The sequence below is a fragment of the Mya arenaria genome, chromosome 7 (genome assembly GCF_026914265.1).
Source record: "Mya arenaria isolate MELC-2E11 chromosome 7, ASM2691426v1".
NCBI classification, from domain to species: domain Eukaryota; kingdom Metazoa; phylum Mollusca; class Bivalvia; order Myida; family Myidae; genus Mya; species Mya arenaria.
The window spans coordinates 30,713,497-30,737,926 of NC_069128.1; the positions used below are offsets into that span (position 1 = coordinate 30,713,497).

The 24,430-nt window shown below is 38.8% G+C and overlaps 1 protein-coding gene across 4 annotated transcripts in view; it reads right to left on the reverse strand.

The window, feature by feature from the left end:
- Positions 1–24,430, reverse strand: part of LOC128240685 (uncharacterized) — a 65,167-nt gene that overhangs the window by 30,390 nt on the left and 10,347 nt on the right. For 3 of the 4 annotated variants that reach the window (XM_052957403.1, XM_052957401.1, XM_052957404.1), the window contains 2 exons: positions 18,769–18,873; positions 469–13,766 (listed from right to left, as the gene is read on the reverse strand). In XM_052957403.1, the coding sequence (XP_052813363.1) occupies positions 469–13,766; positions 18,769–18,873 (13,403 nt within the window). The remainder of the gene's footprint in view (positions 1–468; positions 13,767–18,768; positions 18,874–24,430) is intronic. The other variant, XM_052957405.1, reaches the window with a different exon arrangement.

Here is a 24,430-nt window from a genome sequence, read left to right on the forward strand (position 1 = left end):
AACAAATGAAATTAAACAACTTAGACTCTTGAAAACAGACTACTTATTCTTTAAAGTTGCACTCTCACAGATTTACAGATTTAACTCAATTTTTTTTTGTCTCAGAATCAGCTTATTTTGTCATCAATCCTTTCAATTCAGTCATATTACCATAGAACATATCTCAAGTACTTGGAAAATATCCGAAAATTTCATTTCTCTTAAAGGTTAAGTTACGCTTTTAGCCATAAAACATCAAATTTTGAATGTAAAAATTATAACTGCGTATGAAATCAGCAGTCTTATGTCATTGGCTTTCAGACATTAGCGCAAACTTTGCTTATTGCAAGACAGAGAAAAAAATTAATGTCAAAATGTCTGTGAGAGTGCAGCTTTAACAATGTGAAATCGGTTTAACCTTATTGAGAAATATAAAATCGGAAAATATAATAAATGTACCGGTAATAAACAAACAGCTATCATCAATACCTTCATTAGCCTTCCAGATGCCGAGTCTGATTCTGAGTTATCCTCTGACAATGTAGGTGTTGAAGGTGGTATTCCCTCATCTTCATCATCTTTCTTCTCATCTGCAACTGCTCCCCATTCACCAAAACCAGTCATGTTTTTATTGTCTGCATTCACATCACCACCTTCAGTCTTCTGTTCTTCAATTTTGTCATCAACTGCAACTTTGGTTTCAACTTTGATCTCAGTAAGGTTTCCTAGAATTGTTGCGATTTGAGTTGATTCTTGAGGTACACTCTCTGCACTAGTTTGTCTCTCTGTCCTGGACTTACACGCCAGGCTTGATCCATCTTTTAGCTTTATAGCTGGAAACCCCGGCATTCCAGGTCCACCAATTCCTGCTTTTAGCTTAGCAGCTCTGTCATCTTCAACTTTAGCAGTTTCTTCTTGATATTGTTGCTGATTTGAAGAAATCCTTCTTCCCTTCCTCTTAGCTGGAGGTTCTCTATAATCACCCTCCCCATAATCCTGATACTCTGGTCCATGTGGCCCCATGTATCCATCATCATGTCCATATTGTGGGTGATGCCCTTGTGGCATGAAATTCTGATCCATTGGATAAGGCCCTGGGGGGAACATGCCAGGTGGAAATCGAGGTCCCATCTGTCCAGGAAAAAGAGGCCCAGGCATTGGCATAGGAGCCATTTGTGGCATCATTCCCTCTCCATAGAACTGAGGAACTTGTGGACTTTCTGGGTAGAACTGTCCTGGTTGCGAAACTTGCGGACTTGCTGGAACCATCATTCCTGTGTTGGGATCGATCACATACCCTGGTGGTATCTGCTGTTCAGGTGTAAGCATCGGAAATTGCTGGATTTGCTGCATTTGTTGTTGATGAACTGGAAACGGTTGTGGAAGAAAATGGGCCCCAGACGTTGGATCAACACCTTGGAACTGACCTTGCATCTGTTGTACTGGCTGGCTAACTGCAGGATTCTGCAGATTATGTTCAGTTTGCTGAACAGGCTGGAGTAATAACTTCTTTTTCTCTGCCAATTCTCTCTCAAACTTTTCAAGAGCCGATTCTTTGGTCTTTTTATCTTTTTCTTTCCTATTATCGCCATCCCTGTCTTTGGACAGAGATCTTCTGTCCTTACTTCTTGATCTACTCCTCCTTCTACGCTGTCTGTCTCTACTTCTACTCCTCCTTTCTCGAGATCTACTCCTTCTTCCTCTTGATCTACTTCGCCTATCTCGAGACCAGCTTCTCCTATCTCGAGACCTACTTCTTCTAACTCTTCCTCCGCTTCTACTCAGTCTTTCTCTACTACGGCTTCTTCTATCCCTACTCCAACTTCTACGATCCCTAGAACGGCTTCTTCTCTTTCTATCCCTATCTCTGGACACACTTCTTGATCGTCTGTTGAATCTTCTTTCATCCCTTGGTCTCCTATTCTTTCTCTCTCTACTTTTATCTCTTTCTCTGTCCCTCTCCCAGCTCCTTTCTCTACTTCTTCCTCTGCCTCTAAAGCTATCTCGTTCCCTACTCCTTTCCCTATCTCTACTCCTTTCTCTTTCTCCCTTACTTCTCCTTCTATCTCTTCTACTTGCTTTCCTATCATCATCATAATTATCATCATCATCATCTCTTCCACTTCTCTGTCTTTTGTCTCGACTTTTGCTTCTGTCTGAATGTCGATTATCATCAGCTCCATCTTTTTCAGACTTTCCCTGATCTCCATAACTCTTCTCACTTCCTTCATATTTATCAACAACTGCTAACTGAACATCAGACTCACTGTCTTGACCTTGTAGCATGCTTAGAAGTTGTTCTTTCTCTTGCTCAAGTATTTGCAGCTCTTCTTCCTCTGTACCACCCTGTGCAAACTGACTACTCTTTTCTTGTCTTGGATTAACACTTTGGCCTACTACTTCAATGTTTCTACCTTGGACAATGCCGACACTGCTGGCTCTTTGGAGTACTTCAATTCTTCTCAAGTTTTCTTGTCCAATAACCTGAATGGCTCTTCCAATCTGTTCTGGGCTAATTTGAGGTACCTTTACTGGGGCATTTGATAGCTGCACAGTCACAGGTGTGCTGCTAACTAAGACAGGTGGTTGTAACTCGGAGGTTGAGTGTGCCTGATTGAAGTCAGCATTATCTACAGTATCATTTGTGCTAACTGCTGATGAATTACTTGTTTCCCCATGCCTTTTAGCTTTCTCAGCTTTATCTTTATTACCCTTAATTCCATTGGAGTCATCGCATACATTTGAAGCACCTAGCTCTTCTACTGTTCCTTTCACTTTGGTTTCAACCCTATCTTTGTCTTGATCACCCTCACTTTCAATAGGAATTGGCTTAAACGAAGTTGTTGCCACTGCAGTGGTTATAATATTCTTTGATGGTTCAGGGGCAATTCTGAATTCAGGTGGTCCAAAAGACAGTGGTGAAATTTTGTCTTTCAGTTTTATTAATGGTTTCTGCAATGGTTTATCAGAGGTGTCAAAGACATCACCCAACAGAGGTTTCTTCAACACATTTGGAATTAATTTCAAAGAAAATCCTTTCACAGGCTCTTTTGATGTATCTTTTGAAGTTGCAAACTTCTCTTCTTTTGCTTTTTCTTCTATTGCTTTTTCGGGATGTTTCTCTGGTAGCTGAGAAATATCAGTCTTATCAGTAGCAGTTTCAGATGGCTGTATGATTTCAATGTGCTGAGGGGAATTTGAATCATCTAAATCCATATCTACAACCTCCGTTGATTGCAATTCTTCAAAATTGCTAAGAACTGTCTTTGTGTCAAATAATTGCAGTTTAGAGTCAGCACCTTTGTCCTGTGAAGAATACACATTCTTATTTTCATCTGTTGTTGACGGAGGCATTGGAATGTCTTCAATCATGGCATCTGTTATTGAAATGGAACTTGCTGCACTTTTTAATTCCACAATCTTATTAAGTTTCTTCTCAACATCTTCAATACTTGAAGATCTACGGTAATCAGGAAAATGGATTTTTACTCCTTGCAAATCGGCCTTTGAATTACCACTTTCTTTAAATGCAATTGATTTTCCCTTGTCAGATTCTTTCTCCTCTTCTTCTGGTCCATTTAATGCACTTTCTTCTGTTATCAGTTCATAGTCAATATCCTGAGATTTCCTTTTACTTCTGACAGGCATAGTTTTGCTCATAACATCTGGCAAAACAACTTTTTTCTCAGCTGCCTTCTTTCTTGTCAGTCTCTTTGGTGGTGATTCCTTCGCTGGTTCAGGTTGACTCTTTCCAGATTTCTCTTTTTCTGAGTCTTCAACACTATTTTCATCTTCATCAACTGTTTCATATGTAGGTGTGACACTACATTCAGTTCTTTCTAAAGGTTCATTCGAAGGACTTTTACTTCGTTGTGTGACACTTCTTTCAGTTCTTTCTAAAGGTTCATTCGAAGGACTTTTACTTCGTTGCCTTGTAGCAAATTCTTTGGCTTCAATAACTTTTACCTGCTCCATCATATCCATGACTGATAACTTAACACCTTTCTTAGGAGATATGTCAAACAGTTTTACAACAGGACTAAGGTCCTGTGGAGTGCTTTTCTTTGGAGAGTATTTGAACAATCCTGTTGGTGTTTTCTCCCATGTTCCTTTTTCCTGGTCACATTCCTCATTTTTTTCATCAGCTATCATTTTGCTATCTTCAGAGCGGACACTAACTTCATTTTCTGATTCAAAATAATCAATGTCCTCAGTTTTAACAATTTTAATCTTTTCAGGCGAAAATTTTTCAAACAAATTTGACCTTTCAACAGACTTTACAGGAGAGGACTGAATTGACTGTTTCGAGATGTCTGATATATCTCCAGAAAGTATCTCTTGTAATGGTGCTTCTGCAACACTCTCCTTTTCAACTCCCATAAACATATCAAAACTGGCCACATTCTGCAAACAATCTGGTCCATCAACCATATCCGACTTTGAATCTTTGGGTTTTTCATTCCCTTGTTTATCGTCTGCTTGTTTAGCTTTATTTGATTCAGTCACTATGTTTTCAGTACCTTTGCTTGGAACTTTAGACGCAGGAGGTTCTGGGGAGTCTGTGTCTGAAGAAGATGAGGTTGAACTGCTGCTGCTACTGCTAGTACTTTCATGTCTCAAGGCCTTTCTTTGCTTTGGGTCAGTTTCTTCTGAAGAACTTCTTTCTCTTTTGGGGGATTTTCGTCTAAGGCCTCTCCTATCCTCACTACCTCTCCTTGGTGATACACTTCTATTTTTTCTCCTGTCTCTTGACTCACTCCTTCGGAACCTTCTAGCTCTGAAGTCTTTCACTTTAATTGGTGGATCCTTTGATGAACTTCTCGCAGACCTTCTTTCTCTGGATCTACTTCTTCTCCTCCTTTCTCTTGACCTGCTTCTCTTGTCACGGGATTTACTTCTTTCAATTCTTCTGTCTTTGGAAATACTTCTTTTTGCTCTTTCTCTTGAAGGACTTCCATCAGTTCTTGGCAATCTTCGACTACGTTCTGTCCTCCTTTCCCTGGATAACGTTCTTCTACCCTTCCTCTCTCTATCTCTTGATATGCTTCTTCTATCTCTTGACAAACTTCTCCGTCTGTCCCTTGAAGTGCTTCTTCTAGCTCTTCTTTCTCTGTTCTTGGACAAGCTTCTCTCTCTAGACTTGCTTCTATTCTTTTCCCTTGAGGAACTTCTTTTAGTTTTTTTGTCCTGATCTCTGGTCAAACTATCCATTGTTTCTCTGGATATACTTCGTCTCTCTCTCGATTTGCTTCTCCTGCTTCTTTCATTTGAAACAGACTTCTCTTTTTCATTAGACCTTTTTCTTTCTTTTGAAGAGCTTTGTCTTCTCTCTTTAGACTTGCTTCTTCTTGATCTTCTACTTCTTGAACGACTCCTTGATCTGCGTCTCCTTTCAGGTGATCTTTCTCTTCTTTGTGCTTCAGCTTTAGTCTGCCTTACTGCAGCTGCTTGTCTAGCTGATGCAGTCGGTTGTGTTTGACCAAGGAGACTCATTATTACACTCAAATCTTCAGACGGCTTTGGAAGCTTAAGCTTAGGCATTTCTGAACTGTCTTTTTCCTCAACATCATCTTGAGCTATGGCAGATTTGCCAACAAGCTTTCGTCCTAAAGCAAATTTCATTGATATTTTACCTTTGCTACCATCAGATGGTTTATTGTCATTATCTGTTGGTTCACTTACAACATTTGCAATGGTTGTTTCGTCAACTTTTTGTACTTTAGACACTTTCGGAAATATAATAAAGGGTCTAACTGGGGAAAAAGTTGATTTAGCTTGTACTACTTCTTCCGGTTTTACTTCTCTCGATTTTGTAGCTACATCTGCCTCTTTTATGGTTGAAGTTTCTGTTTTTTCTCTTTTATTATCAGATGCTTTTGATATTTCTGTCTTAGTATCTTTAGCCTTTGATTGTCTATCCTCTGTTTCTTTAGAAGATTCCTCAGTCGAGTCTTCCGAGTCAATTTTGAAGGGATCATACATCTCCTCTTCATTTTCATTTGTATCCCACCTTGACTTGCCCTTTTTAACTGCCTTCTTTTGTGTCGGAATAATTTCCTTAACAAGAACAGGTTTAGTAACCTTTGGTTTTGCTTTATCTTGCACTGATTGAACAACCCCACCTGGACTTGCTAATGTTCCCATGGATTGTGGAGTTATTGATGCTGTAGCAAGCAATGGCCCTGGAAGTGGAATCTCACTTGACACTGGTATAGAAGATAATGCTGGTGTAATTGGGGAGGGCGGGATTACTGCGGAAAGTTGTGTCTGGGTTTGAAAGGGCACAATACCAGGTTGACCAAATGGGTTCACCATTGGCTGCACTGTCCCATGAACTGACTGATAAGGGTACACAGTTGACTGATTCTCTGCCTGAGAAGCAGTTGGTCCCACAGCTATGTCTGGGAGCAAGCTTGATAGTACAACCTTAAATGAAGTGCTAACACTTGTAGAAGATGGCTCTGATCTGGAAATCTTTATGTCTGAATCATCAGAATCACTATTCATCCCCTCAAAAGGATCATAAAGTTCATCACAACATTCTTTTTTCTCATCTGCATTTTTAGTTACATTTAAATCTTTGTCTTTCAGTTTATTTTCTTTGATATCAATTTTACTTTGCTGCTTATTCAAATTTTCAAGAGCAGGGTTCTGTTTGGATAGTTTTGACTTTTCAATAGGCACTTCTTTCTGTGAAAGCTTGGGGGCAAATCTGTCCATGTCACCATCAGATCTGGATCCATCATTTGAGTCATAGTCAACAATTGATTGATGTGCATGCTTTAATTGGACAGGACCCTTTGCATTCATTTGAAGCCCTACATCATCAGTACTGAAGTCTGGTCCGATTTCCAAAACAACTTTTGGTTTTTCTGTTTTCATTGTACTTGTAACTATGTCATAAGTGTCAACTTCAGTTTCTTCCTTTTCATCACCCTTACTCTTAGTGGATTTTTTACTTTTCTTTGTCTTCTTTTTCTTTTGATTCTTCTTTTTCTTTTTACTCATTTTATTATCATCATCATTTATATTTTCATTTGAAGATGATTTTTTAATTCCATGCTCAGAGCTTTTGTCCTTTAAATTTATCTTATTGACATCAATAACATTAGTCGGAATACTTGTATCTTTTACCATTGGAGTACCTGGGACAAGCCCCTTGTTGAGACTTGCCCCAGCTTGCACGTTTTTTTGAACGGTGGATTTTGAATTTCTCCCCTTACCATTATCAGAAACACTTGCAGACCCGTCTGAGCTAGAACTTTCACTAGTTGAGTCATCACTTGAGCTAGTGCTGTACTTCTTCTGTCTTACTACTTTTGGTTGTTCGTCAACTGCTTCCCCTTTTCTCCTAGATCGATAATCATCATCATACCTCTCTGACCTGGCTTTTCTTGCTCTTTCTCTTTCTTCAGAACTATCATAATCAACCTCCATACTCTCCCTTTGCTTCTTTTTTCTGTCCACCCCTTTTCTCTGCTCTGGTGAAAAGCTATCTCTGCTTCGACTTCTTTGTTCCTTCCGTGTCTGTTTTTCTCTCGCATCTTTTCTTTTATCTTTTGTACGTGAAAATATTTCTTTCTCACTGGAAAAGCTTCTCCTCCTCTCAGTCCTTTTGGGCTTCTCTTCATCAGAACCACTAACATCAGATGAATATGTTCTCTGTCTCTTTTTGAGCGAGTTAGATGAGCGCGACTTGGATCGGCTTCGACTTTTACTTCTGGAGTCAATGCTTCTCTCACGCTTGGACCTTTTTTCCACTCTAGGTGATTCATAGCTCCCTTTCTCTTTGCTGATGCTTCTTTTTGTAATAAGCAACTCTTTAACACTTACTTTCTCTTCTTTAATCCGTCTTTCCTTTGAGTCCTTCCTTCCTTTTGTCATCTCTGCTTCACTATCAGAGTCTGCCACACTTTGTTTTCCTTTTGAGCGTACACTTCCCGGTGCCCAGGATTCATTATCGGAGCTTCCCTCGTGCCTTTTTGATGATCTACGTTTTAAACCTTTATCAGTATCGCTGAATTCCTCTGCCCTATTTTTCCTTGCTTTCTGTTTCTTTGAGTCTCTATCACTATCATCAGTTTCAACATATTTCATCTTTTCTTTAGACTTGGGTTTCCTTACTTCCTCATCAGCACTTAAATCAGGACCTTTCTTAGATTTTCTTCTACTTGACACACTTTGACTGTCGCTTTCTCTCCTGGATTTTTTATTATCTACACGCTTTGTGTATGGTTCTTCATCACTGCTTTCATATCTACTTCTATCTTTACTTCCTTTCACACGCTTGGGCATTTTTACATTTTCATCACTGTCACTATTCTCTGCTTTAGACTTGAAACCCTTTTTGGACACAGATCTTTTTGACAGCTTTCCATCATCACTTTCACTGTCATCATCATATTTCTTTTTACCTTTACCTTTCCTTGAACTTTTTCTTTCACTGTCACTTTCAGAGAACCGACCAGTCTTCACTCCTTTACCCTTCTTCTTCTTGCCTGCATCTGAATCACTGTCATCATATTTCTGTTTACCCTTTCTTCTTGATTTAACATCATCTTCATCACTTTCTGACAAGCGTCTCCCCCTTGCCTTTTCTTTTTTCGCATGAACCTTGTAGTCATGATCAGAGTCATCACTTTCATCAATTTTCTTCTTTTTCTTTGATTTCTTCTCTTCTTCGACTTGTTTCTTCTTTCTTGGGGTGACGTCTTCATTAGAATCAGAGGTATCAGAAGAGTTTTTCTTGTGTTTATGTTTCTTCTTGATATCAACTTCATTTTCATTATCATCACTGTCGTCATCTCTATGCTTCTTCTTTTTCTTATTTTTTTTCTTTTTCTTTGACTTTTCAGGTGAGTCTTCATCATCGCTCTCAGAGTCGGCATGTTTCTTCTTCTTTTTATCTTTCTTATTCTTTTTCTTTAATTTATCCTTTTTACCCTTCTTTGATTTCTTTTCATCATCAGAACTGTCCTCAGAGTCATCACTGTCATTATGTTTCTTTTTCTGCGTTTTCAAAATTTTATCAAGTAATTTCATTTGGTTAATTTTACTGATATCAATTTCAATTTTCTCTAAACTAGCTTTACTTGTACTTTGCTTTTCATCTTCCTTCCTTTGTTTTCTTTCAACACTTCTATGAACAGGCATCTCTGCAATGATAGCTCTCTGGAAATCATCTTCACTTTCACTCTCACTGTCCCATTTAGACTTAGACATTTGTTTGATTGGGTCTGCCTGCTCCTCCCTACGTCTATGTTTATCTCTACCTTTATCTGATTGCCTTTCTTTGTAGTATCCACTTCTTTCTTCGCTAGCATTACGTTTTGATTTTTGCTTCCTTGTTAACTCATTTTGACCATCAGAGTCACTTCCTGAATCATGTTTCCCATACTTTTCTTTCTTCTTGGCAGCCGTATCCCTTCGCTCATAAATATCTTCTTCATTGTCAATAGTCTTTCTTCCACTTTCCACCTTCCTTTTATCCTTCTGTTTTCTTGCTTTGTCTTCCGCTTCATCCACCTCCTCCTGCATTACACTTTGTTTTCTTCTTTTTCCATCTTCTGCAACTTTGACACTTTCTTTTTCAACATTTTTCTTTTTCTTCTTTTTATCTTTCTTTTTGCTTTCCTTCTTCTTAGCTTTCAAGCTCTGCTCTACATCACTTGCACTTGGAGAGCTTTCATCTTCAACGTGACTTTTCTTTGTTCCAACGAATTCTTTGCCAGAATGGTCTGAAACTTCACCAGTGTCCATCTTCTCAATAGTTAATGCCCCTTTGTCTGGTTCAGGCTGGCTTCCATCGCTAACCTCTCCCTCTTCTTTACTGTCTTCATTATCATTTTTCTTCTGAGCAGTAGCTTCTTTAACCATCTCAGGCTGAAGAACCGGAGGTCCATATTCCATTTCATTATCTTCAATTAGTTCCTTCTTTATTTCAATGGTTTCTTTCCTTAATTCAACAGCTGGCACAGTTTCCTTCAAGGTTTCATATTCCAATGTTTTACCCTCAGGTTTTAATACTGGCAGTTCATCTTCTGTTTTTACATGAATATTTTCTTTGCTCAGACTTCTCTCCTTAACACTTTTCTTACTTTTCTTTTCTTTTCTATCATCTTCACTTTCTTCACTTGAGTCAGTTTCACTTTCTTTCCTTGCCTTGCTTTTTTTCTCTTTCAATTGTTTACTCCTCGAATCCTTAAGTTCTTCATTTTCCTCTCTATCTTTACTCTTTTTGTGTTTCTTTTCTTTCTTTCCCCTATCTCCTTCCTTGCTCAATTTTCTATCTTTGCTTCTAGAGTTTCTACCCTTACTTCTTGAACGTCTTGTTCGACTCCTTGACTGTCTATCTATGCTTGGTGACTTTTTGTCTCTGTACCTACCTCGATCCCTTGAGCTTCTACTTTCATCTTTAATATCATCCGCTTCACCAGATCTAGGGAGTCTACCATGTCTTTTGTAAAACTCTCGATCTCTTCTCCAAGGGGATATTGATCGTTTTTTGTCTCTTGACCTTGATCGCCTGGATCTATCTCTGGATCTACTTCTCCGATCACGCGACCTGCTCCTTCTTGATCTATCTCTAGATTTACTTCTGTCTCTGGATCTGCTCCTTCTATCCCTCGATCTTCTACTTCTTTCTCTTGATCTGCTTTTCCTATCTCTTGAACGACTTCTCCTTGATCGTCTTCTATCTCTTGACCTGCTTCGGTCTCTTGATCTACTTCTGTTACGTCTCGACTTAGTCCTTGATGCAGACCTTGATCGTGATTTTGACTTCTTGCTTCTGTCCTTTGATTTAGATTCTGACCGCGTGTCTTTCTCTTTTGAAACCTTGTCTTTCTTAAATGTTTCCATTGGTGCATCTTTATTCTGAGAAGAACTTGACATTTCAGGAACTTTTGGTTCGGAAGGTATTGTTGTAAGAGCTTGCTTCTCTTCTTCTTCCTGTTCTGCTTCAATCTGTTTAAGTTTTCTAATAGCAAAAGTAAAACCTTTCCCTCCACTTTGCTCCTTAGAATCTTCCTTAAGAGCTGGCTTGGAAACCATCTGTGTAATTGGCGAGGGAAGAGCCACTGGATACTTGGACATTTCTGGCTTTGTGTCACTCTTCTTCTTAAGTTTGAATTTTTCAAGCAATTGGGCAGCAGTGACTGGCTCTTTAGGAAACAAAAATGGCGGATTAGATGTATCACTAGCAGTTGAATCATCTTTACTCATCCTCCTTTCACTATCAACCTCCATGTTCACACTTGTCTCTTCAGGTTTATCAAGCTTTACATCATTTAATGAAGGACTGCTCTCAGTCTCTGATACCATTTCTGCTTGTGGCTGGGTGGTTGAATCTGCAGTCGTCATTACAGAAGCATCTTGGTTATGTTCTGATGATTCAACTTCAGCAGCTTGAGGTGTAACTTCAGCCTCTGAACTTTGCTGTGGTGGAACCGGAGCTTGGTCAAATGAAGGTTCCACAATATCCTGCTGGATCTGTTGCTGTTGGATCAATGTCTGATCAGGAACTATTTGCTTATGCACATGAGGATTTTGCTGATCTACTTTGGAGGTCATCACTTGAACATGTTGTTGCTGCTGAATGAACGGCTGCTGAGCAGGGTTTGGCATACCCTGTTGGTGTATTGGTTCTTGAGTGGCTTGGATTTGCATACCAGGAATAAGTGTTGTCTGAACTTGCACTGGTGCAACTGCTTCAGGAGTCCAGTGCATGTCAAATCTTGATCTTCGCACTGACACAGGGGGTGTCACAACTTGCTGCATTGGTTGAGAAATCTGCACTGGCTGAGAAACATGCATTTGTTGCTGTACAGGTACTTGCTGTATCATCTGAGGCTGAGAAACCACTGTCATTGTCTGAGAAACAAGAGGAGTACCCATTTGTTGCTGCTGATTTGGCTGCATCTGTGAAACAACAGTGACCTGAGGCTGCATTTGCTGCTGATACATGGGAACACCTGCTTGAACCTGTCCCCCAGTCATTTGAGTCTGAACTATTTGTGGTTGTGACTGAAGCTCCATAGGCTGACTTACTTGTTGCTGAACATACTGAGCCTGCATTGGCTGTTGCTGAACATTCTGCTGCTGTTGTTGTCCAATCAACTGAGGCTGGGCCACAACTTGTGGCTGGGCAATTATCTGTGCTTGACCAACAACCTGGGTTTGGCCTACCATTTGTGGTTGGGGCATTTGCTGCTGGGGTTGCTGCATACCCATGTTCCCCTCAGATACCATTGGCTGATTTTGTAGTAGCTGATTTTGTGAATAAGCGTCTGCCTGCTGTTCATATGTAGGTGGCATGCAGGTCGGTGCTTGAACTGGTGGTTCTTGTGGCAATGGTGGAGGTGCCTCTTCAGTTTCTGAAGGTAATGGCACCGGCAAAGCAGGCTGTGGTGACTCAGGTTTAGGAGCTGGTCCTACCATTTTCATTTCTTGAACTTGGCCTGGCAAAGGCGGGAACATAACATTTTCTAAGTCCCTATCTTTCTTACTTTTCTTCTTTTTCTTTTTAGGCTCTGGTGGCAATGGTACATCCTCAGGTAGTGGAATTGACATTGGTAGGGATGGGCCAGCTGCCTCTTCATACAGAATGTCTTCGGATGCCTTATCTTTAGCTTTCTTCTTCTTCTTCTTGGACTTGGGCGTTCCAAGATCATTAGTTTGAACCTTTCTACCACCACCAGCATCAAGAATTTTGGCAAGATCTGGGTTCATACCCTGGGCAATAAGTTTCTCTGCTGATTCTTGTGGCTGGATGGGTTCAGGTAAAGGTGTAGGCATCGATTGGGCAGGCATATTTTGAAAAGGTGGCATTGGAGCCTGAGGGGGGTTAAACACTTCTCCAGAAAAAGACTGAGTTTGATTTGGTGGGCCCTGAGGAGGAACACCAAAATTACCCTGTTGAAAAGCATCAGGTTGATTCCAACCTCCAGGCCCTGGGGGTCCTGGCTGAGAAAATCCTGGAGGACCCTGTTGATTAAAACCATCATAATTATTGTCAAAGCCATGTTGAGGCCCCATTGATCCTGGTTGGACAAATCCTGGACCTGGTCCTTGAGGGCCGTAACCCATAGGGCCTGGTCCCATTGGCCCGGGTCCAAATCCTGGCCCTGGACCCCCTGGTCCAAAATTCCCTCCCTGTGGTCCAAATCCCATCGGCCCTGATGGCCCATAACCTCTTGGTGGGCCATCCCAGCCAGGTCCTCCTCCTGGTGGTCCACCAGGTCCTCTTGGTCCAAAACTTTCTGGTGGCCCTCTAGGATTAAATCCAGGTGATCCTCTGGGTCCAAAGTCTGGCCTCCCCCTGCCAAAATTACGCTCTCTTGGTGGGCCCCACTCATCATCTTGTCTACCACGAGGGAATTCATCACGATCACGATCGTCACGATAGTATCCACCCTCATCTTCAAAATCTTCTTCATCAAAGTCATCAGGATACTTATACTTTCCATGCCTAGGCCTATCTCTTTGAAACCCTGAACCCTTTCGATCTGACCCCTCATCATCATAATCACCTCTCTCTTCCCAATCTCTTCTTCGTCCTCTTCCACGGCCCCTTCCTCGTCCCCTAAAGCCCTCTGAAGGTCCATCAGGTCCTTCTGGAGGAAAATCATCCAATTCAATTGGCCCAGTGATGCGAGATTTAGGTTTTTCTACAGGTGCTTTGTCTTCAAAGGCTGGTTTCTCCACTGGTGGGGATTCTATCATCATGTCATCAATTCTCGCTTTCACAAGCTCACCAATTATCTGCTCTGCTCCCTTCTTCTTGATAACTGAAATCAAATGCAGACAGATAAAAAGATGAGATAATAAACAATTTTCCACATGCAAAAAAGACATGTTTGTGTACAGATTGTGTAGAATTTGGAAACAAGAGGCCCATGAGAGCCTGTGCTCTACTGGCTTGCCCGATTCATTCGCTTTCTTATGTGTTCACATGCTCAATTACCGTAAATGACTGGGATTTAGACACTTTTTCCCCTCAGATTTCAATGTAAGAAAATGCCTGCATCTTATGTCAGTAACATGCTTTTGAACTTTTTTTCTGAGGTCGATTTCAGGCCAAGCGTTTGTTTAGGTTTATGTAGAAAGGGATGTTACTCGCGTAATATCGATCGATACGGTATATCGTAAGACGTTTATAATTAAAAACAAGAGGTCCAAAAGGGCCTATGCTCTACTGGCATGGCTTTTGTGGTCATATCAATCCAGAGCATGTATGTATAGGTAAAAGGCAACAGACATACAGTTTATGTTTTGTTTTTGGGTTACCTGAAAATGTAGCACGTTTAACATCTGAGCCCAGAAAGTATTGTAAGCAGATTAGTTGCATGAACTATTTTAATATGTGCCAAGTAAAAGTCATCTGACAAAAAAAAAATGCTTTCAAAACTGTACTCATAGTAAACATTTCTGTAGTTTTAAAAGTTAAAAAAAGTTGGTCAAAAGGTCAAAGTCAAGGGCATCCTAGGACAACATTGATCACTTTGAACAAACATTCACAATCAATTGTGCTGAGATGGATGCACAACACAAAAAGATTTTCAAACCTTTCCAGATTTATGTTTACCAAACCTGTGAACCCTGGGTGTGGCCAGTAATGACACCAGGTGCATAACTTTAACATTCACAACCAATTTTGTTAAGATGAATGCGCAAACTACAGAACTTAAAGCTAAAAAATGGCCTTTGGGCTTTCAACAAGAAAAAGGCAGAGTAATTCACAAAATCAACTGCAGAAGCAAAAAGCAAATTGTCTCTCAAAATCCTAGACTTGCAAATTGTCTCCCTTAACTCTAGACTTGAATTTACATGTACATGTAAACTTGGCTAAAAACAGAATTCGCTCATGCAGACCTTGCTAAAAATAGAAAGCATTTCTTTAAAACTTTCATGGCCCATAATCTAGGCATTCATGTGCGGATCTTGCTGGTTTTCGAAAGGAACCGAGCTCTAATGGATATCTAGATACTGTACAAGTTTCATTGAGATACAATCAAAACTGAAGACTGTATCGTGTTCACAACCAATTGTTTACACAATAGCATTTTTTATACTATCAAGGGCCATAACCTAGGCATGCATGGGTGGATCTGGCTGGTCTTCGAAAGGAACCGAGCTCTAATGGATATCTAAATACTGTACAAGTTTCATCAAGATACAATCAAAACTGAAGACTGTATCGAGTTCACAAGCTAGTGTTTACACAATAGCATTTATTTATACTATCAAGGGCCATAATCTAGGCATGCATGGGTGGATCTGGCTGGTTTTCAAAAGGAACCGAGCTCTAATGGATATCTAAATACTGTACAAGTTTCATCGAGATCCAATCAAAAATGAAGACTGTATCATGTTCACAACCAATGGTTTACACAATAGCATTTTTTTTAATACTATCAAGGGCCATAATCTAGGCATGCATGGGCGGATCTGGCTGGTTTTCAAAAGGAACCAAGTTCTAATGGATATCTAAATACTGTACAAGATTCATCGAGATACAATCAAAACTGAAGACTGCATCATGTTCACAAGCAATTGTTTACAGACGAACTGATTTTCTAATACTTTCAAAGCCCATAATCTAGGCATGCATGGTCGGATCTGGCTGGTTTTCGAAAGGAACCGAGCTCTAATGGATATCTAAATACTGTACAAGTTTCATCGAGATACAATCAAAACTGAAGACTGTATCGTGTTCACAAGCTAGTGTTTACACAATAGCATTTTTTTACACTATCAAGGGCCATAACCTCGGCATGCATGGGTGGATCTGGCTGGTTTTCGAAAGGAACCGAGCTCTAATGGATATCTAAATACTGTACAAGTTTCATCAAGATACAATCAAAACTGAAGACTGTATCGAGTTCACAAGCTAGTGTTTACACAATAGCATTTATTTATACTATCAAGGGCCATAATCTAGGCATGCATGGGCGGATCTGGCTGGTTTTCGAAAGGAACCCAGCTCTAATGGATATCTAGATACTATACAAGTTTCATCGAGATACAATCAAAACTGAAGACTGTATCGTGTTCACTAGCAATTGTTTACAGACCCACGAACGCAGGGATGCACATACTACGTACTCATTACCATCACTTTTGACAGGGAAAATTTAACTTGTATATTGCAAAATTAGGGAATTTACAAAAATCATGTTACCATCATGCGAGCTAGATTATTGATTGTTTGAAACTTAACATGGTGCCCACCTGATCTTTACCTGTTTTCACAGTTTGACAATGAAAATATGACTTCTACAGATAGAAGTAAAATCAAATTTCCACAATGGGGGAATTTTTGACACAACCTGGGGAAAAATATATACTTTACTCCATGGGGAATGGGGCCCAATATCGGCCCCAAATTTGCCATAAAAAAGGGCTGTTGTTGCATTACTAAACTTTTCATTATCGTTTATGATATACTGCCAGAAAGACAGTATCTCACAAATTGTCATTAAGAATATTTTACAGAGCTATCCAGCTACAAATGGATAGGTACAAATTTTAAATAAGTTCTTATGTTTTATATATTAAATGAAACGAATAAACAATGAAACATATTTTGCTTTGTATTAGTATTGTATGGTTTTAAAAACAAGACGCCAATGCGGCAATGCCGCATTAAAGCCGGATTTTTATTTGACAATGAAATTTTGCAAAACCGAGGATTTGAGCTAGTGACATAGTATTTTTATCCAAAACGACCCATATTTATACTAATCGGAGATATTGTTCATACAAATAGCCTGATGAACAGAAACTATTCCATTTGTGTGAGGAAAAATAACAAAGTAACAAAGGGCACTAACTATGTAATAAGCTGAAATAGAATTGTGGTTCCTGAACACTGCACTCCCTCTCATTATGATCTATCACTGTATGAAGTTTTATTAAATCCCATCCAATAGTTTTTAAGTTATGCTCCGGACAAGAAAAAGGTAACAAAGGGCAGTAACTCTGTAATAAGCTGAAATAGAGTTATGGTTCTTGTGCACTTCACTTCCTATCATTGTGCTTTACCATTGTATGAAGTTTTAATAAATTCCATCTAGTAGTTTGCAAGTGAATGTCTGGAAAAAAAATTGACAGCAAAAAAAAACAAATAAGGGGCAATAATTCAATAATTCAGTAATTAGTTTATGTAGAGTTATGATTCTTGAACACTGCACTTTCTCTCACTGTGCTTAACCATTGTATTAAGTTCCAATGAATTCCATCCAGTACTTTTGAAGTTATACTTCGGACAAAAAAAGTAACAAGGGGCAATAACTCAGTAATAAGCAAGAATAGAGTTATGGTTATTGTACACTGCACTTCATCTCACTGTGCTCTACCACTGTATGAAGTTCCAATGAATTCCATCCAGTACTTTTCAAATAATACTCCAGACAAAAAAGTAACGAGGGGCAATAACTCAGTAATAAGCAAGAATAGAGTTATGGTTATTGTACACTGCACTTCCTCTCATTATGCTCTACCATTGTATGAAGTTTGATTACCATTGGATAAAAACTCTTGATTTTATTACATAAAATGAAAACTTTAACGCAAAATTGTTAATGCACGCTGGCCCGGTTTTCGCCATTTTATAACCCGTAATTTTTCGAAGAAAAAATAACCATCACCATTTTCACGAAAAAAAAAAATGTTCATCACTGTCAACAAACATGGTGGTTGGTCGCCGCTGACTATTCTAACATTTTTTCTATGCATCCTTTAACCCACAACATAGATTAAGTTTTTTCTCTCGGATATTTCACATATTTTTTTGCCTGCGTCTTATAACCCCCATCGCCTTATACCCAATCATTTATGGTATTGTTAATTGTGACTATTTCAAGGGCCATAATCCAGTCATGCATAGACAGATATGGCTGGTTGAACAAAGGAACCGATATCTCATAGATATGTAAACATCTTATAAGTTTAATTTACATCAGATAATAAATCAAGACGCTATTTTATTGAGAAATAAATTAAAACTGTTTCACTAGTTGTAATTTAAACAACCATAATTTTCTAATGCATGGATGAATGAGGCTGGTTTTCAAATGGAACTGAGCTCTCAAAGATATCAAGGTACTGTGAAAAGTTTGGTAAACATCATATAATAAATGTAGGCGCTATTGTGTTAAAAGTTAAATTTTAGCAATTTTGTCAATTTCAAAGGGCCGTACATGTATTTGAGTCATGCATGAACAGATCAGATCAAAAGGAACTGAGCTCTCATGGATATCTTTCTTCTTTATGCGCTGGGTAAGCTTCAGATTATAACTCGAGGCTCTATTGTCTTCACCAGCTCAATTATTGCAATTTTGACTATTTTAAGTGCCATAATAAAGTCACACATGGAAGGAACGGACTGATTTTCGAAAGGAACCAAGCTTTCATGGATATCTAGTGCTGTTTAAGTTTTGTAAACATTGGATAATAAATTGTCCTTGTTTGTGTTCACACCGTCAACTATAGCGACTTTGCCAATTTTAAAGTGCACTAATCCAGTCATGCAAAGATGAAAAAACTTTATCGCATTCACAAGCCATTGTTTTACAGACATACAGACATCATGTCAACGCATAAGCTTTTCCGGCCTCTGTGACCCATGGGACAGGGCCAGCTTTGACCCTGGGGAGATAATTTGAACAATCTCAGTTTAGGTCCAAATCGTGACACTACAATTCATTTATCAAGCATATGAGCTTGATGGTTTAAATTCCTATATTTTTCTTCTGTAATAAACAAAAAGATCTTCCAATTGTGACCTACCAGTATTACCTTCGATCTGCTCATGTGGTATGCCCGAGTATTCCGGTGGGGGAACCTTCATACCAAACTGGTTCCCTGTCAGCACAAGCGCCGGGGGTAACGAGTCTGAAAATTCATCATTATGTCTTTAAACAGGGCTCTCGCGAGGGGGCGACTTGGGCGAAGTGGTCGCCTAAAATTCCCAGACTTCGCCCATTTGTATCATCAAAGCGACATTGACTTCGCCGAACTTACAACACATTGTAATACTGTCAATCAGCGAGTAAATATTTGGCCACTGTCCCATTAGTCAAGACATCGCAATTAGCCATTCATAAAATTTGGTAATCTCCTAATCCGATAATTGGGCGGTGTCATTCAATTACCAAAACATCGCCGGTAGGCGGAGCTATTGAAAGTTAACCAATCAGAATGTACATTGAGAAGACCGTGATAAAATGATATACGTTCGTTAAAATGAGATAGAAAAGGTCACATAATTATAAAAAAAATCGTGTGAAGCATTAATGAAGTTAAAAAGTAATTGATATATGTATTGAACAAACAATGCAAGACATTTTAAACATTGTTGCTTTTGAAGCAGACGGTCATAGCCATCTCGGGCCATCGGCAAGGTGGCGCTAAGAAAATCAATAACATGACGTATCACCAAATATTTGATTGGTTTTAGTGAAATGTTCATGATAAAAAATTGATTTGTAAACACAAACAAATATTATTTTTTTTTGCTTTATGTAGAGTTTTAATACTTACAGTATTTTTCTCCTGTTTACGATGTCAAAAAAAAATCGGCGAGATCGCCATTTTGTCAGAACATTTTTCCGAGTTAATTTCTCAACCTCCAATTATGTATTGGTAAAGTTTTCATAAAGGACAGTGATTTAAATGTCATTTGGTTCTTAAATGTCAGCATATTTAAAATTATTAAGCCAGAGACAAGTAAATAACAGCATAGCTGAATGTGACATTCGTACCCTATCCCGAACGTACCAAAATAAGATTTGCCCCCTACTATATTGACAGTTAATTTATTAGTCATTTTGATTGTTTCAAATCCTTAGCTGTCTTGGTTTTTGTTTCATATAGATACTATTTGGAGATAAACTATGTGACATTGACAAATACACTTTTGCTGAGCCAAAAATGATATGTATGATACACTATTTTATGAACATTTTATATAGTTATAGCAATCAATTTGAATGTGAATATAAACTGAGGTGTGTGGTATGGCATAGCTTTTGTATCAGGTGTTACGAAAAGTATCACTTCTCCCTAAAGTCTCCCCACTTCTCCCTAAATTGACTGAAGGGAGAAGTCACTTCTCCCAAAATTTTCAGCCTAGTGAGAGCCCTGTTAAAGTTACAAAATAACTAAATCAGAATGAAAGGGTTTTTCACTTTTGGTATCCAATGTATAATTAAAGCTGCACTCTCACAGATTGAATGTTTTGACAACTTTTTTTTATTTTTTGTCTTGGAACGAGCCAATTTTTGCAAAAACCCATGGAAACAAGTTCAATAAGACAAAAATATTAGATCACAGATTTTCATATTTAAGTTCAAAAAATGATGTTTTATGTTTTTTTCCCTTTTTTTTGGAAATATAAAAATCTACATTCTGATTTTTTGTCAGCAATCTTATATCATTGGTTTGCAGATATTTACACAGAAAATTGCTCTTTCAAAGACAAACAATAAAAAAGTTGTAAAAATGGTAAATCTGTTAGAGTGCAGCTTTAAGGGGACTATGAATTTATTGCTCAATTTTTATCACCCCCTGCCCCCTCTTCTTTCGTTACCCTTTAAATTTTATTGATACAAATAAAATGGTTGAACTTGGGGTCTATTCATACCAGCCGGTGACAATGTAAACTGACAGGAATGTGATTACCTTGGCAGTTGAAGGGCTGAAACCATTTCGGTCATGGGTTCTTGGGGCACTTTTGGCTTTTTAGAAGCTCTTTTAAGGGTTTTTCTGACTTTAAATTTGAAGCAAACTGGGATATTAACTCTAACAAAAGCACACTAGTAACTTTTTTAATCAGCTAAAAACAAAAAAATATTTTTTTTTTTATTTATTTATTTATTATTATTTTTTTTTTTTTTGGGGGGGGGGGGGTCCCTTGGGCTATTAGATCCGCGGAATTCCGCAAATCCGCAGACAAATCACATCCCTGAACCATTAACATGTAAAAATGGTGAATTGTTACGATAGTGTTCATGGTTCATCAAGAAACACATGTTTATTATTTCTAATGCACAAAAAAAAGAGCTTGAACATATATTCAACACTCGAAACAGTCAACTAACAAAAATAAAACAAGAGATGTTTGTCAAACATTATGCCCCCTGAGCGCCAAGTTGCCAGAAATATTTGGACAATTGAATGAAATATGCATGGACTGAAATGACAGCTGATTTGTCATTGGATGCATATGAGGCAGGTCATCTACTGGTCATACCTAATCTTCATGTCAAGTTTGATGACCATAGGTCCGGGAATTGTTGAGTTATCACTCGGACAAGCTTTGGTCTTCCAACAGACCGACCGACATGTGCAAAGCAATTATATAACCCCTCTGCTTCGAAGGGGGGCATAATTAAACTAGATGTTCACTGAAAACTGATACTTCAACTCATGCATTTAGTGACATATAAATTTCTACTGTCTACTATATAAGAAAATAAAATATGGACAATCAGAAAACCTTTTTTCAGCTTACAGTCACACTGACCTTGACCTTTGACCCACTGACCTCAAAATCAATAGGGTTCATCTGCTGGTCATGACCAATAAGCCTACCTAGTATGAGGTCCCTGGGTCAAAGCGTTCTCAAGTTATTGATCGGAAACCGTTTTTCATGTTAAGGTCACACTGACCTTGACCTTTGACCTCAAAATCAATAGGGTTCATCTGCTGGTCATGACCAATACACCTACCAAGTATGAGGTTCCTGGGTCAAAGCGTTCTCAAGTTATTGATCGGAAACCGTTTTTCATGTAAAGGTCACACTGACCTTGACCTTTGACCCACTGACCTCAAAATCAATAGGGTTCATCTGCTGGTCATGACCAATAAGCCTACCTAGTATGAGGTCCCTGGGTCAAAGCGTTCTCAAGTTATTGATCGGAAACCGTTTTTCATGTTAAGGTCACACTGACCTTGACCTTTGACCCACTGACCTCAAAATCAATAGGGTTCATCTGCTGGTCATGACCAATACACCTACCAAGTATGAGGTTCCTGGGTCAAAGCGTTCTCAAGTTATTGATCGGAAACCGTTTTTCATGTAAAGGTCACACTGACCTTGACCTTTGACCCACTGACCTCAAAATCAATAGGGTTCATCTGCTGGTGATGACCAATACACATACCAAGTATGAGGTCCCTCGGTCAAAGCGTTCTCAAGTTATTGATCGGAAACCATTTGGTATTCCGACCGACCGACCGACAGACAGACAGACCGACCGACCGACCGACCGACCGACATGTGCAAAACAATATACCCCACTTTTTTCAAAAGGGGGCATAAAAATAAATGTTACCCCCCCAACCATTTAAAACAAGCCTGTCACAGAGACAAGGCATTGAAAAGTTTTGGCAAAACATGCATGGATCACTGTTAAATGAGATTTCAATGCAAAACATGATGTGCTGAGAAATTTACATAAATTTTATCTGAAAATATTTGTGGTACGCAATCTTAAACGTAAATTCTAAGTCGTAAAAGGGGCATAATTTTGTCAAAATGCGTGATAGAGTTACCTCCTCCTTTGTACAGGTTGGGGGCATGATGGTGAACAAGCGTGCTAAGTTTCAAAGCCAGATGTCAATAGACTTTGAAAATATTTGAGGTTGTACACAAACTTTAACAAATTCTAAGTTGAAAAAGGGGCATAATTTTGTCAAAATGCATGACAGAGTTACCTCCTCCTGTGTACAGGTTGGGGTTATGATGGTGAACAAGCGTGCGAAGTTTCAAAGCCAGATGTAAATGGACTTTGAAAATATTTGAGGTTGTACGCAAACTTTAACATAAATTCTTAGTCGAAAAACAGGCATAATTTTGTCAAAACGCTTGATAGAGTTACCTCCTCCTGTGTACAGGTTGTGGGCATGATGGTGAACAAGCGTGCTAAGTTTCAAAGCCAGATGTCAATGGACTTTACAAGAATGCAAAGTTTCAAAGCCATATGTAAATGGACTTATGGAAAATATTTGAGGTGGTAAAAAACTCTCACAAAAACTTTACGTGGTTACGCCGACGCCGACACTCGGGTGACTAGGATAGCTCTCCTTATTCTTCGAATAGTCGAGCTAAAAATAACTGAAAGAAAATTTAGCAATCAACTCATATTGGCCATAACTATTCCATCCTGCCATTGGCGGTAATGTGTTAAAATTTTTATGCCTTGTGACCCCATATAATTTTGGTATCATTAAAAAGGGTATTGCTTACTTGGCTTAAACATATTTTATTTTCCAAGAACATTCAAACGCAAAAGCATACACAATACTTAAGATAACGATCAGACTAGCAGGATATTAACAACAGGGTTCGAATGTAACTTTGAGGGGCACTTGCAAAAATTTGCGAGTGCTTTTTGAAGCAACTTGCAAAATGAAAATTCAACTTGCAATTTTATTATTTGCTTTATTCCCTTATAATATTGTCTAATTACAGTAGTAATTTACACCCAAGACATATTATGAATATTAAAAAGTATCAAGCTTGAGTGACTCGACTACTAGAACTTAAAGATGGCTTTTTTGGGGTGGGGGTAAGGAAAGACTCATCAGATGCTGGCCGCGTTTTGATAACAAAGCTGTCCAATAATTTGGCATTGTTCACTTTGTATATTTACCCTCGCCATCGGGTAATACCCATTCGGCAAGCACGCTACAGATTTCATTATGGTATTAAAAACAATAGCATTATAAATTTAAAAGAAATAAAAGCAACAGTAAATGTAGCGTGGATGCTTTGGACCATGAAATATATCGATCAACGAAGTCTATTCACTTTGACAGTTGGGCGGAAATATATTCCAAGGTTGATGGGGCTTACATATAGTGCGTGGAAGCGCTAAATTTAGCCAATGATTGAGCTAGGTGATTACATCGTTTGTATTCACTATGTATTATGCACGCCTCAGAGCAACCCGGAAAGATTCGAGATAAAACTCGGCCTTTTCCTTATTTGTTCTTTTTTTGAAAACTTACTAGAGCCTGACTCCGTACTGTCTTCTTTATACTGGTAGTGTTAACATGCCACTTATAGGCTGTTTACACTGGACTACGTAGCAGAGTTACGTTCATGTTTATTCTACTTTCCTTTTAACATTTTGTGGTCTAGAAAAAGCCACTCGCAGAATTTCGCGAGCTTGAATAAAAGTTACTCGCAATTTGCAAATGTCGCTCGCATTTTGCGAGTATGCGAGCCTAAATTCGAACCCTGAACAACTTATAAGAGCTGTTTCCAAAATTGCTTTTAAACTATTATCAAAACAAAACAAGACGCTCGTTTTGTAATCAAAAACTGATGTCTTCCACTCTGCGCATCGTCTCAATATGGTGAACATTTGTGGCAAGTTATTTCAAATCCTTCAAGTGGTTCAAGAGATATGGAGCAGACATGAAAAGTACTCATACGTCCTTT